The following is a 14068-nucleotide window of genomic DNA, read 5'->3' as shown; positions in this document are numbered from 1 at the left end:
GGTTAAGAATATGCAGAATTTATAGAATCAAGGCTCAAATTTAGCCATTCTAGACTTTCCAAATTAGGAACTTGAATAACTTTGAAAGATTCCTCTTGTTTGGTTTGCCACAGCCAATCTACATGGTATTGCCCCTGGAAATCCTAACAGCCATGGTTTCTATGTCTATGGATGATTCTCAGCAGACAAGGTAAACTGGATAGGCCCATCTTCTTCCACATTTGAATAAACTACGCACATTTAAATGTGAAATTAAGTTCAAAATGAAACACTTTGGAAATGAGGATAAGATCCATGCAGAGAAGATGATATAATAATGTCAGATACCAAAGTGGCTGTCTGTGGGTGTGGCTTTACATATACACCAGATAATTTAATGCTTCCCCCTGGGGCTTTATCATTACTGGATTATAGATTCATTGAGGGACAATGAACTGTCCTATTCACCATAATGTCCCCTGTAGGACCTCGTGCAATGCCTTCATATAGGAAATACTCAAAGCAGGAACTGAATGAATAAATAGCAGCTTGTTAAGAGCATGGAATCTGAATCAGAGGGATCTGGAATTAAATTCTAGCTTTGCTAACTAGCAGTTCTGTGATCTCCAAATTGCTTGGCCTTTCTCTTTTTTAATCTTTTTAAATATATAAAATATGTGAAACCTACAGACACTTTAAGAAAACAAAACAAACATCCATGTGTTCACACAGTTTTGTCAATTTTTAATGTGATGGAGTAGTTACTTCATAATTCTTTGCTGTTTTTCAATAAAACATTACAGATAGAGTTGAAGCCCACCATGTAACTCTGCCTGATCTCATTTTCTTCCCCTCCGCAAAGAAATTATTATCCTGATGTTAGTATATTTACACACATCTATAGCCATAAACAACCAAAAGTATTATTATTATTATTATTATTTGAGACTAAGTCCCACTCTGTTACCCAGGCTGAGTGCAGTGGCATGATCTCGGCTCACTGAAATCTCTGCCTTCTGAGTTCAAGTGATTCTCATGCTTCAGCCTCCTGAGTAGCTGGGATTACAGGTGTGCACCATGCCCAGCTAATTTTTGTATTTTTAGTAGAGACGAGGTTTCACCATGTTGACTAGGCTGGTCTTGAACCTCTGAACTCAGGTGATCCGTCCACCTCAGTCTCCCAAGGTGCTGGGATTACAGGCATGAGCCATAATACTAACAGTATTATTGAGCATATTTGTCAACTTCGTATAATGGGAACATGGTCTGATCCACCATGCTATACTATTTATTCCAGGTATCCTGTATTTCCCATTTCTCATATCAAATAATGTCAGCTCCATAAAAGCAGTGATTTTTGCCTCCTTTGTCCATTGTTATATCTCCAGGGCCAAGGACAGTGTCTCAATGTTTGGACATCCATGGTGCTCATTTGCATCCAGTGAATGAATACAACTAAGATTCAGATTTGAAATGTATGAAATTCTTAGTCGCTGCACAAGTTCATATGATGTCTTGGTTTAAGATAGTTAAGACATTTTGCCACATTTTTGTGATTGTACATTCATATTATTGAATTGCTCTGTGTAATGCAAAAAAAATTGGGAATTCATTCCTTCTAACAAGGCACTAATATTGCGATTAAGACTATTTATTTTAAACTTAATAATTGCTACACATAAGCGAATTTACTCCTGGATTTTATCTCCTTTATCCCTTGCCTTTTAGGAACACTATGGCTCTCTGAAAGGTCTTACCCTCAGCTGGATTGGGGATGGGAACAATATCCTGCACTCCATCATGATGAGTGCAGCGAAATTCGGTATGCACCTTCAGGCAGCTACTCCAAAGGTAGGGAAACTTTTTGCCTTGAAACTAACCTCCCTCTTAAATCACCCTCAGATGCAATTACCCAGTGACAAAAAAACTCTCTTCCATTTATGTATAATAGCACAGGTGAGGCCACAAAATTTAGGTTATGTTACAAGCCCTACTATTAAATAGCTATCTGGCCTCTTGAGAGTCCAATTTCCCATCTCTACAATAAGAGATAGCCTTGACCGATGCCTTTTATTCTATGAGACGGTGTTAAAAGCATGCCTGAATTATCCCTTTGAATACCCTGCTATAGGCCATTATGATGATTGGCATCGTCGTGCATTACCACCACAAAGGCTGAAGCAAGCAATAAAATCCAGGCAGCATAGAATTCTGAACACACGGGAATGCCACTCATTTTTCTAATACTGCAATTTGATAGAAAAATGTGAATTCAATGTGAGGATCATGGTGATGGCATCTACACCAGCTTAGTGTTTTGAAACTCAACTCTGGGGGCCTTTTGGCCTTTAAAATTTGAGCCCCATGTGGGAATGAAAATGACTCCTTCATACTTCCTACCTTGCTGCTATCTCTTACAGCATGTATGGAATGCATGACTTCTTTCATAGGCCCAATGTAACCCTTTTGATATAAAAGAAACTGGTAATAATCGTTGCCTCTGAGGAGGGGAACTGGGAGGTTTGAGGCTAGAGGTAGGAGGGAGACTTTATCTCACTGTACAGTCATATGTGGTTTCATAGCAGGGACACGTTCAGAGAAATGGGTCCTTTGGTGACTTTGTTGTTGTGGGAATATTATATTGTGCACTTACAGAAACCTAGATGGTATATATTTTTATTTATATATATTATTTCATATGGAAAAATAAATGTTCCAGCACCATTACTAAATATCAGTCTTAGGCCAGGTTTCCCACAAGCACACTGCCATGGGGATTTGTGTACAGGTGATTTATTAAGGAAGTACTCCCAAGGGAGATCCCTAGGGGATTAGGGGGAGCAGGACAGGGAAAGGGAAGAATCTAAGCAAGGATGCCATTTACAGTGACCAACCATCCTGGTTTGCTGAAGATCAAGAGATTTCTAAGGATGTGGGGTTTTGGGTGCTAAAATTGAGAGTCCGGCAAACCAAGTTGATTTGGTCATCCTAGTCCCGTGTCATGCACAGTCCCACAGAAAGTAGCTTCAGCCTGATCTCGCAGGTGATCTCTGGAGCATAAGCTGTGCCCTAAAGTTATCCCAGCATTGGTCAAGGGCAGCAGAAGAGGTGGAGTGGTAAATCTCTGGCACTTTTGATGGGAAAAGCAGCCTGGTAGCCAGAGAGCTGTCTCCTGAAGATGAACTGCAAGCGCTAGGTGTTAAAAACACTGAAACTGGGGAAGGGAGCAAAAGCTATAAAAAGGGATACCCCAGGGGCCTCTGGGTAGAGCACCAGCATCATCTGTTGCATCCGGTCCAAACAAAATAAAGCACCACGAAATGCTTTCAGCAGGTGTTTTTACCAAACCATTGTGGGTCAATCCATCTTGCTGTCTTGGACTCTTAGGGCTGCCATAACAAGCTACTATAAACTGCATGGCTTAAAACAATAGAAATTTACTCTTTCACAGTCTTGGAGACTAGAAGTTTGAAATCAAGGTGTTGACAGGGCCACAATTTCTCCGAAGCCTCTCAGGGAGGATCCTTTTTTGCCTCTTCCTGCTTCTGGTAGCCCCAGGCGTTCCTTGGTTTGTGGGTACAATCTCTGCTTCCATCACATTCCCTCTGTGTCTGTGTCTCTCTGTACAAATCCCCCTCTTCTTATAGGGACACCAGCCATATTAAATTTGGGCCCACCTTAATCCAGTATGACCTCATCTTAACTAATTATATCTGGAAAGACTCCATTTCCAGATAAGCTCACATTCTGAGGTTCTGGGTGGTCATGAATTTTGAAGAACACTATTCATCCAAGTACACCTGCCATAGAAGAAATGTACTTCATGCATGGAAGTCATCCTATTATAGTAAATTTGGGGGACTCAGAGAGATGACCCTTACAACAGATAATTCTCTTCTTTTATTCAGTGTGAACTCAAATAAGGGTCAGATCTGATAATGTGCTTATGGTGTCTTTTATTCACTTTACGGGAAGGGTGAGTACACTCTACATACAAAGCTAGTCTGAAGAAAGGCTCTATATTAATGCAAATTCTCATTGTATTTGGTTCCCACAGATAAAACATACATTAACAATAATTGTTCCCTTCTATAAAGTTCTTTTGGAAGGCTTTATTCTGTTGAAGAATATATAGTTTAAACATTTTATTGCATGCCAAAGATGTTTTATTAACATCAAAGGAAAAAATTCTAATATTACACAGTAATTGCAGTATTGTTCTTATGCAGAAACTTATTTAAATGATAAAGAGTACTAAACCCTGGTTAAATCTTGGTGGGAGTAAGAGTTTTGAAAAGTTGGCCAGGTGTGGTGGCTCACGCCTGTAACCCAAGCACTTTGGAGGCCAAAGCGGGCGGATCACCTGAGGTTGGGAGTTCAAGACCAGCCTGACTAACATGATGAAACCCCATCTTTTTTATTAAAAAAAAAAAAGAGTTTTGAAAGGTCTTCTGAAAAGTCTGATAGTGCAAAAGTCATTCCACCAATTTGTAAGTCTTCAGTTGTTAGTAGACCTGTTTCCTTTAAAGATAAAGCTAGGAGATTTATTGTAAATTTTAGAAACACTGAGAAGTTTCCAAGGCCATGATTAATCTATTTCCCCATTCTTTAACCAAGAATAACTTACATGTTCAAGAAAAAATAATTTTGTTCATGATTGTAAAATTGCTCCATAAACTATCAGTAGTAATGATTTTAACATTGTTCTAAGTGAATACTTAGACTGAACTAGGTGTGTTAATCACCTTCTTTGTCTAGTTTTATAATTTATGTAAAGGCTAGTGAGTGATTTAGTATTGAAAGCTGAGATGTGAGTAACGAATTCCTCTCTATATTCTAAGTCATGGCTCAGTGCGTGCAAGGTTGGGTGATTTTCTAATTTCTAAACCTCTCTGTTGGTTCTCTAAGTACTTATTGATTCCTTTTCTAAGAATTATTATACTTAGGGAGTATAAAACCTACTCTCCAAAGGGAAGGCTAAATTTTCAGGGTAGGAGGCACTTGGGGTAATATCCAAATCTCTTCATTTATGTTTACCAGTATGGCTATTTACAACATTAGTTGCTAAATTAGCTAGATTTTATTAATTACTTTCCCCAAATCTGTATAAACAAGGCTCCAGAATTCATGGCTATATGCGGGTGGTAAAGTTGCTAAAATGTCTGCAGGCATCTTCATTGACATCAGAGTAGTTTCTTCTTTCAAGAATATTTTAATAGAAGAAGAAACTATGGTAGACAATTATGTGCAAATAAACACAATTTCACAAATAAACCTAAACATGCCTGTCACAGGGTGCGTTTCTTGGGAAGCAGACTCAGAGTTTAGCTAGTGTGCAGGACAGGCAGGATGCTTATTAGCATGTGCCCTTGAAATCAACAACTGTGGAAAGGAAGGGAAGGAAGCAGGAATAAGAAGAGGGAGAAGCTGAGCTACGATGCAGGCCCAACAATAGCCTTGGCTGATCTCATGGGAAGTTCTGGATCTGCGATGTCCATTCAGCTGTCTGGAGTTGGGCAGAGGGGGTCAGGTTTTCATACCCTCCTGTCAATCAGCCATTGAATGTGGGTTGCCCCGGAAGGGTGTGTGACCTTGAGTGAGGCTGATCTCTGCAGCTGAGGCAGTGCTTAAAGCGGATGACAGCTGAATGCCATCTTCTGGCAGCACTCCCAGCCGCTGGGGGAATAAGTCCTTTATTCATGATTATTCATGGAGGGGTATCTGGGAAGCATACCACAGCGTTCACCACAATGCCTCAGTGAAAAGTGATAAAAATCAACTCATAATCAATGCTAAGAATTTGGGAAAATGAGAAGGATGGAGGAAGGTGACGATAATTACGGTGTTTGAACTAACAAGACTTCCGTATGGAGGGTCTTGGAGGAGATGCTGGGCTAGAGTTTTTAGGAGCTGACACATTGTGATGAAGACGCCCAGGAGGGGACAAGAAAGGAGGTGTTCAAGGGTGAAAGGCTGTGATGGCAGAAAAGGGCAAGATCTGTACAGGGACGACAATAAGATTGGCTTTTCCACAGCAAGATGTTGAGAATAATTAAAAGAGACAGAAGCAGGGGATGGAAGTGGGGAGCCTTGATGCTCTTAATCAGCTTTGACTTAAGAAACAAGTAGTAAACATCGGAGTCTTCAGAAAAAAAAAAAATAGTTCTTGCTGTTGTGTACAGAATAGGTTGGAGAGTGAGGGTAGAGGCAGGAAGGCTGCCTGTGGGGGCCTGGGATAGCTTGGCAAGCTTTAGCTGTTCCCATGATGTCCCCTCACCCAGAGTAGGGACTAGGCTGAGCAAGTAAAGAATCTAGGGTGCAAAATCTGTGCATGGATGACCCTGAGAATGCGTGTTTCTTTAATATTTTTCTAGGCTTTCCTTAAATGTTTTGCCGTAGGCACCTAGCTTGCCTCTATGGAGTCTGACCCTGCCCTCACCAAACCATCCTGAACAAATATATAATCTTAGCAAAAAGAATGCATTTGTTCTGTCAATGTCTTTCAAAGCAAGCACCTTGCACTCAAAATGCTTGCTGGGGAATGCAAAAGAAGGAGATGTGTGGTAGGGAAAAGGGAGCTGTTAGTATTTAGCTGGGATGGTCAGGGAAGGTTTTTCTGAGGAGGGGACATTTCAACTGAAACCTAAAAAAGTTATCCACATGGAGTGGTAGAAGAAAGAATTTCAGACAAAAAAGGATAGCATGTGCAAAGACAAACATACATTCATTTGTATAATTATGAATATAATCCTCTTAATCCATTATGGAAACCAGAAGAGGTGCTTCCAAGAGTTAGAAAGCACCATGCCTTGTGTTTGCCTTTATGACTAAAGAAGTCAGAAATAATAAAAGAAAGATGGGACAATTGGTTGTCTTTTTAAATTCCAAAAGGCATTATTAAGTTTTGGAATTGTAGATGTAAAAATCATATTCTACTGAACACGATGGGACCACATCTTGAGAAAGGGAAGGAGAGGAGATATGGAAAAGAAAATAATGCATATGTAAGAAAACATGTATAATAAAATTACCTAAATAACAGTTAAATTCTTCTTCCTGTAGGGTTATGAGCCGGATCCTAGTGTAACCAAGTTGGCAGAGCAGTATGCCAAAGAGGTATGCTCTTTACATGTAAAAGTATTATTGCCTTTTAATGTCCCATGAAGTTATTTAACCAGCATGCTTGTGTATGCTAGAACGGTACCAAGCTGTTGCTGACGAATGATCCATTGGAAGCAGCGCAAGGAGGCAATGTATTAATTACAGACACTTGGATAAGCATGGGACAAGAAGAGGAGAAGAAAAAGCGGCTCCAGGCTTTCCAAGGTTACCAGGTTACAATGAAGGTACAAATTGATGCCTCTCTGAAGGTTCATTAATTCCATTCATAAAGGCCAGAACCATCTAATCACTCATTCACTTTAGGGGGAGCAGACTGTCCTTTCATTCCCCATAAAAGGACTCACTGATTATATCCCCTAGGGACTTCTCTCCTTCCAAAGATTAGCTGTGTCCTTTGGAAAGGCATTTTTTGTGCTGGATGAAGGAATTTGAAACTCAGAAGAGAAGAGCAGGCTTTTCCCTCTCACAAGAATTGAGGCATTGCAGTGTTTTACCTTTTGTGTGTTTAGAGAAATTAGGTTACTTCTGATGCATGCAGTTTCTTCTGATTTCTCCCCTAAGAAAAGCCCCATAACTATGCTCCTCAGGCTAGTCCTTGCCTCTATTTTCCAAGGATCTTTAAATCCAGTTTAGTTTTGTTAACACCCTCCAGGGCATTCCCAGGGGACTCATTCATTTGGTTGCCTTCCAGTAAGATCTGGAGCAGTGCTTCTCAGTCTTGAGCAGGTCTTAGAATCACGGGAGGAGTTGTTAATACACAGCTGGCTGGGTCCCATCCCCAGGGTTTCTGATTCAGTAGGTCAGGGTGAGACCTGAGAATTTGCATTTCTGCCAAGTTCCCAGGTGATGCAATGCTGCTGCCTCCAGGGCCACACTTTGAGAAGCAGCGTTCTGGAGGAATACCCTAAAAGCCAGGTGCACACTAGGGTTTTGTCAGCAAAGCAACAAATCCGCTTTGGTGGAAAAAGGGATTAAGCAAGTACAATTAATATTGTATTGATAAAGTAATACACAAATACAAGTTCTTTATTGTTACATATAAAATAGAACAGAAGTTTGAAAAATAAAAAGTAAAAATGTCTTTCCTCCATCCCTTTAATAGTGACTTTTCCTAGAGGTAGCCATTGTTTAATAATACGATGTGTCTCTTTGCAGACCTTTTCTGTGCATTTACATATATATGCCTCAATACACACAACTATTGATTTTTCATAAATGGTATTTTAGACATTATTTATTTATTGTTATTTATTATTTATTATTATTCTTACTTTTTCCACTTAACAAATCTTAGATTTTCTTGTCCATTCATTTAGATATTTTTTATTCTTTTTAGTTGCTGCATAGAATTCCAAAGGATAAGTGGCACTGTAATTTACTTAAAATGTTTCCAATTAATAAATTAGGCTATTTCTGAGAATAATGATTACAAAAATGCTGCATGAACTTGCTTATCCATATTTATTTGTGCAAATATTACTGGAGAATAAGATCTTGAGAAGAATTATTTTTGGGTGGAATGGTATATACTTTTTAAAATATGAGAGTGCTGCTAAGTTGCTCACTCAAAGAAGATTAGAAATGTATACTCCTGCAGCTGTATATTATAGTTATTTTTTCATACACTCTCCATTTTTAGTTTTTATCTACATTTTTAATTTTTCTAAATATGGAGGAAAATGGTATCTTTTTTTAAAATTTGCAATTCCTTGATAACTAATGAAGTTAAGCATCTTTTAATTTTTATTGGCCATTGCTGCTTTTTTTTTCCCATTTATTTATTTTATTGCATTTTAGGTTTTGGGGTACATGTGAAGAACATGCAAAATTGTTGCATAGGAACACACGTGGCAGTGTGATTTGCTGCCTTCCTCCCCATCACCTACATCTGGCATTTCTCCCCTTGCTATCTCTCCCCAGCTTCCCACCCCCCACCATCCCTCCCCTGTTTCCCCCCAACTGACCCCAGTGTGTAGTGCTCCCCTCCCTGTGTCCATGTGTTCTCATTGTTCAACACCCGCCTATGAGTGAGAACATGCGGTGTTTGATCTTCTGCTCTTCTGTCAGTTTGCTGAGAATGATGGTTTCCAGGTTCATCCATGTCCCTGCAAAGGACCCAAACTCATCGTTTTTGATGGCTGCATAATATTCCATGGTGTATATGTGCCACATTTTCCCTATCCAGTCTATCGTCGATGGGCATTTGGGTTGGTTCCAGGTCTTTGCTATTGTAAACAGTGCTGCAATGAACATTCGTGTGCACGTGTCCTTATAGTAGAACGATTTGTAATCCTTTGGATATATACCCAGTAATGGGATTGCTGGGTCAAATGGAATTTCTATTTCTATGTCCTTGAGGAATCGCCATACTGTCTTCCACAATGGTTGAACTAATTTACACTCCCACCAACAGTGTAAAAGTGTTCCTATTCATTGCTGCTTTTTCTATAAATTGCTACTATATCTTTTGCCCATTTTCTATTTTTGCCTTTTCTATTATTGGTTATAGGAGCTCTTTATATATTATGGCTAATTCCTTATCATACACGTGGCATATATTTTCATGGAGATATTTTAAATTACATAAATCACTTCATACTTATACCTGCTTGGCCAATCTTACATGTGTTTCTGGTATTGGGACTGTGGGCCTGAAGAATAGTCATTTTACTTTTGTATGGCATGTATAAATATTACTTTTTCCCATGTAATTTTGCTGGTATTTTAGAAATCCAAAATGTTCTGAACCTAGAGCTAGGGTGGGTGGTAAAACAAAATTTTAGTACAAAGGCAGTAATTTTGAGTTAAGAAAGTATGAAGGAATGTAGTTTTGCATTTGTATGTGAACACCAGAAATATATAGGGAAATATAACTTTCAGGAATTAACTGTTGGAGAACATTAAAACTGCTAGTACTTTTGCATTAAGAATGAAAAATCTAATGCATAGTGCTTATAATCCTATTTAATTCACTCCTACCTCAGTGCTTTTATCTAAATTGTTTTAACTAGTGATGGAGTATGCTTCAAGTGCTAAAGATAATAATTTGGAGATAAGCTCAAAAAATAATATTACCACACCAAAGCAACTTTTTAAATATAGTGGACTAAAATTGGTGACTTTTGCTATCAGCCAAATATTACATTAGTAGAGTTATTTACTGAAATGTCCACTCTTCCACTAAACAGAATACCAGAAAACTGAGTTAATGATTTAACTTGAAGTGATGCTCTCCTAAATGAAAAAAAAAAAGAAAGAAAAAAAGACTTTCTGGGCAAGGTGGCTCATGCCTGTAATCCCAGCACTTCGGGAGGCTGAGGTGGGCAGATCACTTGAGGTCAGGAGTTCAAGACCAGCCTGGCCAACATGGTGAAATCCCGTCTCTACTAAAAATACAAAAAATTAACTGGCCGTGGTGGCACATGCCTGTAGTTCCGGCTACTCAGGAGGCTGAGGCAGGAGAATCGCTTGAGCTCAGGAGACAGAAGTGGCAGTGAGCCAAGATTTTACCACTGCACTCCAGCCTGGGCCACAGAGTGAGACTCCTTCTCAAAAAAAAAAAAAGACTCTAAAATTCCATAAGTTGAAAGTACCAGGTACATTTCCCATGGGTATCTTGAGATAAAACTGTCGCTTTGCTCCTTTGTCTCTCCCTTTGCATTGATCTCTGACTGCAGGCCATGTACGTTTTTAAATACTGAAGAAAACAAATACGACGGCCACATATAATAGACAAAATGTGGTCTTATCCCCATTTCTTTAGACTGCTAAAGTTGCTGCCTCTGACTGGACATTTTTACACTGCTTGCCCAGAAAGCCAGAAGAAGTGGACGATGAAGTCTTTTATTCTCCACAATCACTCGTGTTCCCAGAGGCAGAAAACAGAAAGTGGACAATCATGGTAAGCAAGAAACAAGGAATGGAGGATAAGAAGATGTTCTTTGTGTGGTTCCAACTTGGTCATTCATGCCTTTGGGGAAATAATAAGCAACTGAGATTCTCCAACTACATTAATTGCTCATGTAACATCTATTTTCTTCCAGGAACTTTATAATAGATCATGAGTGCTTATTAGCATTTATAACGTTTTTGCATGGGGTGAGATTAATCTCCTTTCAAATAAATCTATTTTAACCAAAATTCTTACCACACTTGATCAGCCTGAGCACCAGTTACCATTGTTTGCCAACCATTATAAGTTGTATAATTCTTATTTTGGAATCTGTTTGTTCATGTTTAGAGAAGCCCCTAATTTAGTTTCTGTACAAAACGGGCATTCAAAACATCTTACTTTTTTCCTTCTCTTTTCCCTCATTCCATTCCTTACTTTATGACTAGATTAGACACTTGTTCTTTGAGTTTGGCCATAGAGATACATATGTATTTAGGTATAGAACATTTTCAAATTTCATGGGAAAACTTATCTTAAAAATTAATGGTCCCTTTCAGATAAAGCCACTAGTTTCATCTTCCTCACTGTCATTCTAGGAAATATTAACCATATGTCTGTTTTACAATATCCCAAATGTCACCTGCTCTGGAAAATAGTACTGACATATCTAACTTAGCTGCACCATTTTTTAGCTTTTAGTGACTTAACTGGTCTCAATTACTATATCAGCCAGGGTCTTACTTGCAAATGAGAGTCCACTCTAGGTAGATAATGGAAAGCAATGTATTAAAAGACATGAAGAGGCTCCCAGAATCTTTGGGGAAAGGAAGTGCAGTGAATAATTCTTGGACACCACATAGCCAGGGACAACACAGGCAGAAAAATTGCCCAATGACACTGTGGTTCTTTTGTAGCCAGAACACCACTGACACAGCCTGGTACCTTGAAACCAGATGTCAGATACTCCATTATAGCTACCACAGCTGAAATAGATTTCTCTACCTGCATATGTAGCAGAAGATCCAATCTCTCCAAAGACGGCTTCCACTGCATGTTGTTCACTTCTGCATCCAAGTCTGGAGTAGATGCAGCTGAGTGGCATGGCTGTACTCTAGCTGCAAGGGAGTTTGGGAAATGTAGTTTTTAGCTTTCAGCCTCTGGAGTAGAGAAAAGCAAGCAGGAAAGGATTAGCTGCTAATTATTTATCTAATCTATAAATTAGAATAGGGTTATTTTGAACATTAAAATAATATGTGTAAAGCTTTTAGTATAGTATATAACACGTGGCAAATATTATTATAGTTATTACACTCATTATTGTCATATTCATTATTGATCTGATACAGACCCTATAAAATAAGTGGGTGTTCAACCTCATCTATGGCTGCTTGCAAGCCAACCATGACTCCCTTTTCAATAGAAGGTTGTGTGTTAGGCCTAAATTTGTCATATCTAATAACAGGGATGATTTTTTTCACCTCATCTTTCCAGCTTGCCACCTCAGGGCACTAACTTTGGCCAAAATGTTAATTGCCTTGTTATCTAGACCAGTACTTCTGAAGCCTTAATGTGCGCTTATATTACCTAGGGGTCTTGCTAAGGTGCAGATTTTAATTCTGTAGGTCTAAGATCAGGCTTGAGATTTGGCACATTTATTTATTTTTATTTTTTTGAGATGGAGTCTTTCCCTGTTGCCCAGGCTGGAGTGCAGTGGCACAGTCTCGGCTCACTGCAATCTCTGCCTCCTGGTTCAAGCAATTCTTCTGCCTCAGCCTCACAGGTAGCTGGGATTACAGTCAGGTGGCACCATGCTCAGGTAATTTTTGTATTTTTAATAGAGACGGGGTTTCCCCATGTTGGTCAGGCTGGTCTCGAACTCCTGACCTAAAATGATCCACCCACCTCAGCCTCGCAAGTGCTGGGATTACAGGCATGAGCCACCATGCCAGGCTGGCACTTCTAATAAGGATCCAGTTAATGCAGGTGCCACTGTCCTGTAGACCACATTTTGCGTAGCAAAGATCTAGATGACAAAGAAGAAAATGTGAGCTCTCCAACCACATACCTCAGAAAGAGACACAGCAAAACGTTTTCCTTGAGCTCTGTTTTCATCAGAAGACAATTGAAGTTACAAAGATAAATCAAGTAAATGCATTAAAGTAAGTCCTTTGTAGAAATTCAGTAGGGAAAGCTAAAAGGAAACTTTCCAAAACATCAATTATGGAGATGCACCGAAGTTCTGAATTTTTAAAGAGCTTATTAAACAACATCTTTAAAACCAATCTACTTAAAAAATTAAATATGTCATGTATTCACATGGTTGAAATATTTACAGTGAAATCTTACATCCACCCATTTTTTCCATCCATCTAGATCTTACCATCTCCCCATTCCCTCTACCCCTGAGTTACCCACTATTATTAGAGGAAAATATTTTAAAGAGATCAAGAGACAGAATTGTGTTAAAATGAAAGTAGAGAGTCTAACTTGGAAAGAATGCTCCCCTGGGAGTGATGAGACTTAATTTCTGTAACTGCCCTTAATACTAGTCAGCTGTGTCATCTTAGGTAAGTATTAATTCTCTAGGTACCAGTGTCCTCTCCTGTAAAATAAGCAGATTGAGCCATAGAGATGGCAAATGAGTTTTAATTTTTAATCCCATCACCAGGCTACAGGAATTCTCAGTTGAGGATTTTGAGTCTGCCTGTGGTATGAGACAGGAGTGGCATAACTGATTAGCATGCCTTACATGAACACTAGAAAGGAAGTGATGATGCATGTGTTGCGCTCTTTATGTCATCTTTAAAGATGAGCTAGATGATTTGGAGGTCCCTTTGAGTTCTGTTCATTTCAGCAGCCATACAGTGAGCATTTACTCTGTGCCACATCCTCTGCCAGGCATTGGAGATTGGAAAAAAGAGAATAGTGTGCAGCCACCACACAACCTGTACAATTCATAGAAGCATAACATTTTCAAGTGGGATGGGACCTTAGAGATCATCCACACTAAATTCCTATTTTATTGGCAAATAAATTTTTATTCGTTTTTTTTTTTTTTAAAGATAGAGTCTCCCT

At 39.1% G+C, this 14068-nt stretch overlaps 1 protein-coding gene and 1 pseudogene across 1 annotated transcript in view; one reads left to right on the top strand and one right to left on the bottom strand.

Annotated features, from left to right (window-relative positions):
• Window positions 1-1778, bottom strand: part of LOC119468012 — a 6017-nt pseudogene extending 4239 nt beyond the window's left edge.
• The window catches only part of OTC (ornithine transcarbamylase), a 63671-nt gene that overhangs the window by 43273 nt on the left and 6330 nt on the right, over window positions 1-14068 (top strand). Inside the window, exons 6-9 of the mRNA XM_017507009.2 lie at window positions 1708-1830; window positions 7042-7095; window positions 7176-7325; window positions 10865-11002. Coding sequence (XP_017362498.1) covers window positions 1708-1830; window positions 7042-7095; window positions 7176-7325; window positions 10865-11002 — 465 coding nt within the window. The remainder of the gene's footprint in view (window positions 1-1707; window positions 1831-7041; window positions 7096-7175; window positions 7326-10864; window positions 11003-14068) is intronic.

The sequence above is a fragment of the Cebus imitator genome, unplaced genomic scaffold (genome assembly GCF_001604975.1).
Source record: "Cebus imitator isolate Cc_AM_T3 unplaced genomic scaffold, Cebus_imitator-1.0 Scaffold366, whole genome shotgun sequence".
Lineage (NCBI taxonomy): Eukaryota > Metazoa > Chordata > Mammalia > Primates > Cebidae > Cebus > Cebus imitator.
This window is presented reverse-complemented; position numbering and strand designations above follow the sequence as displayed.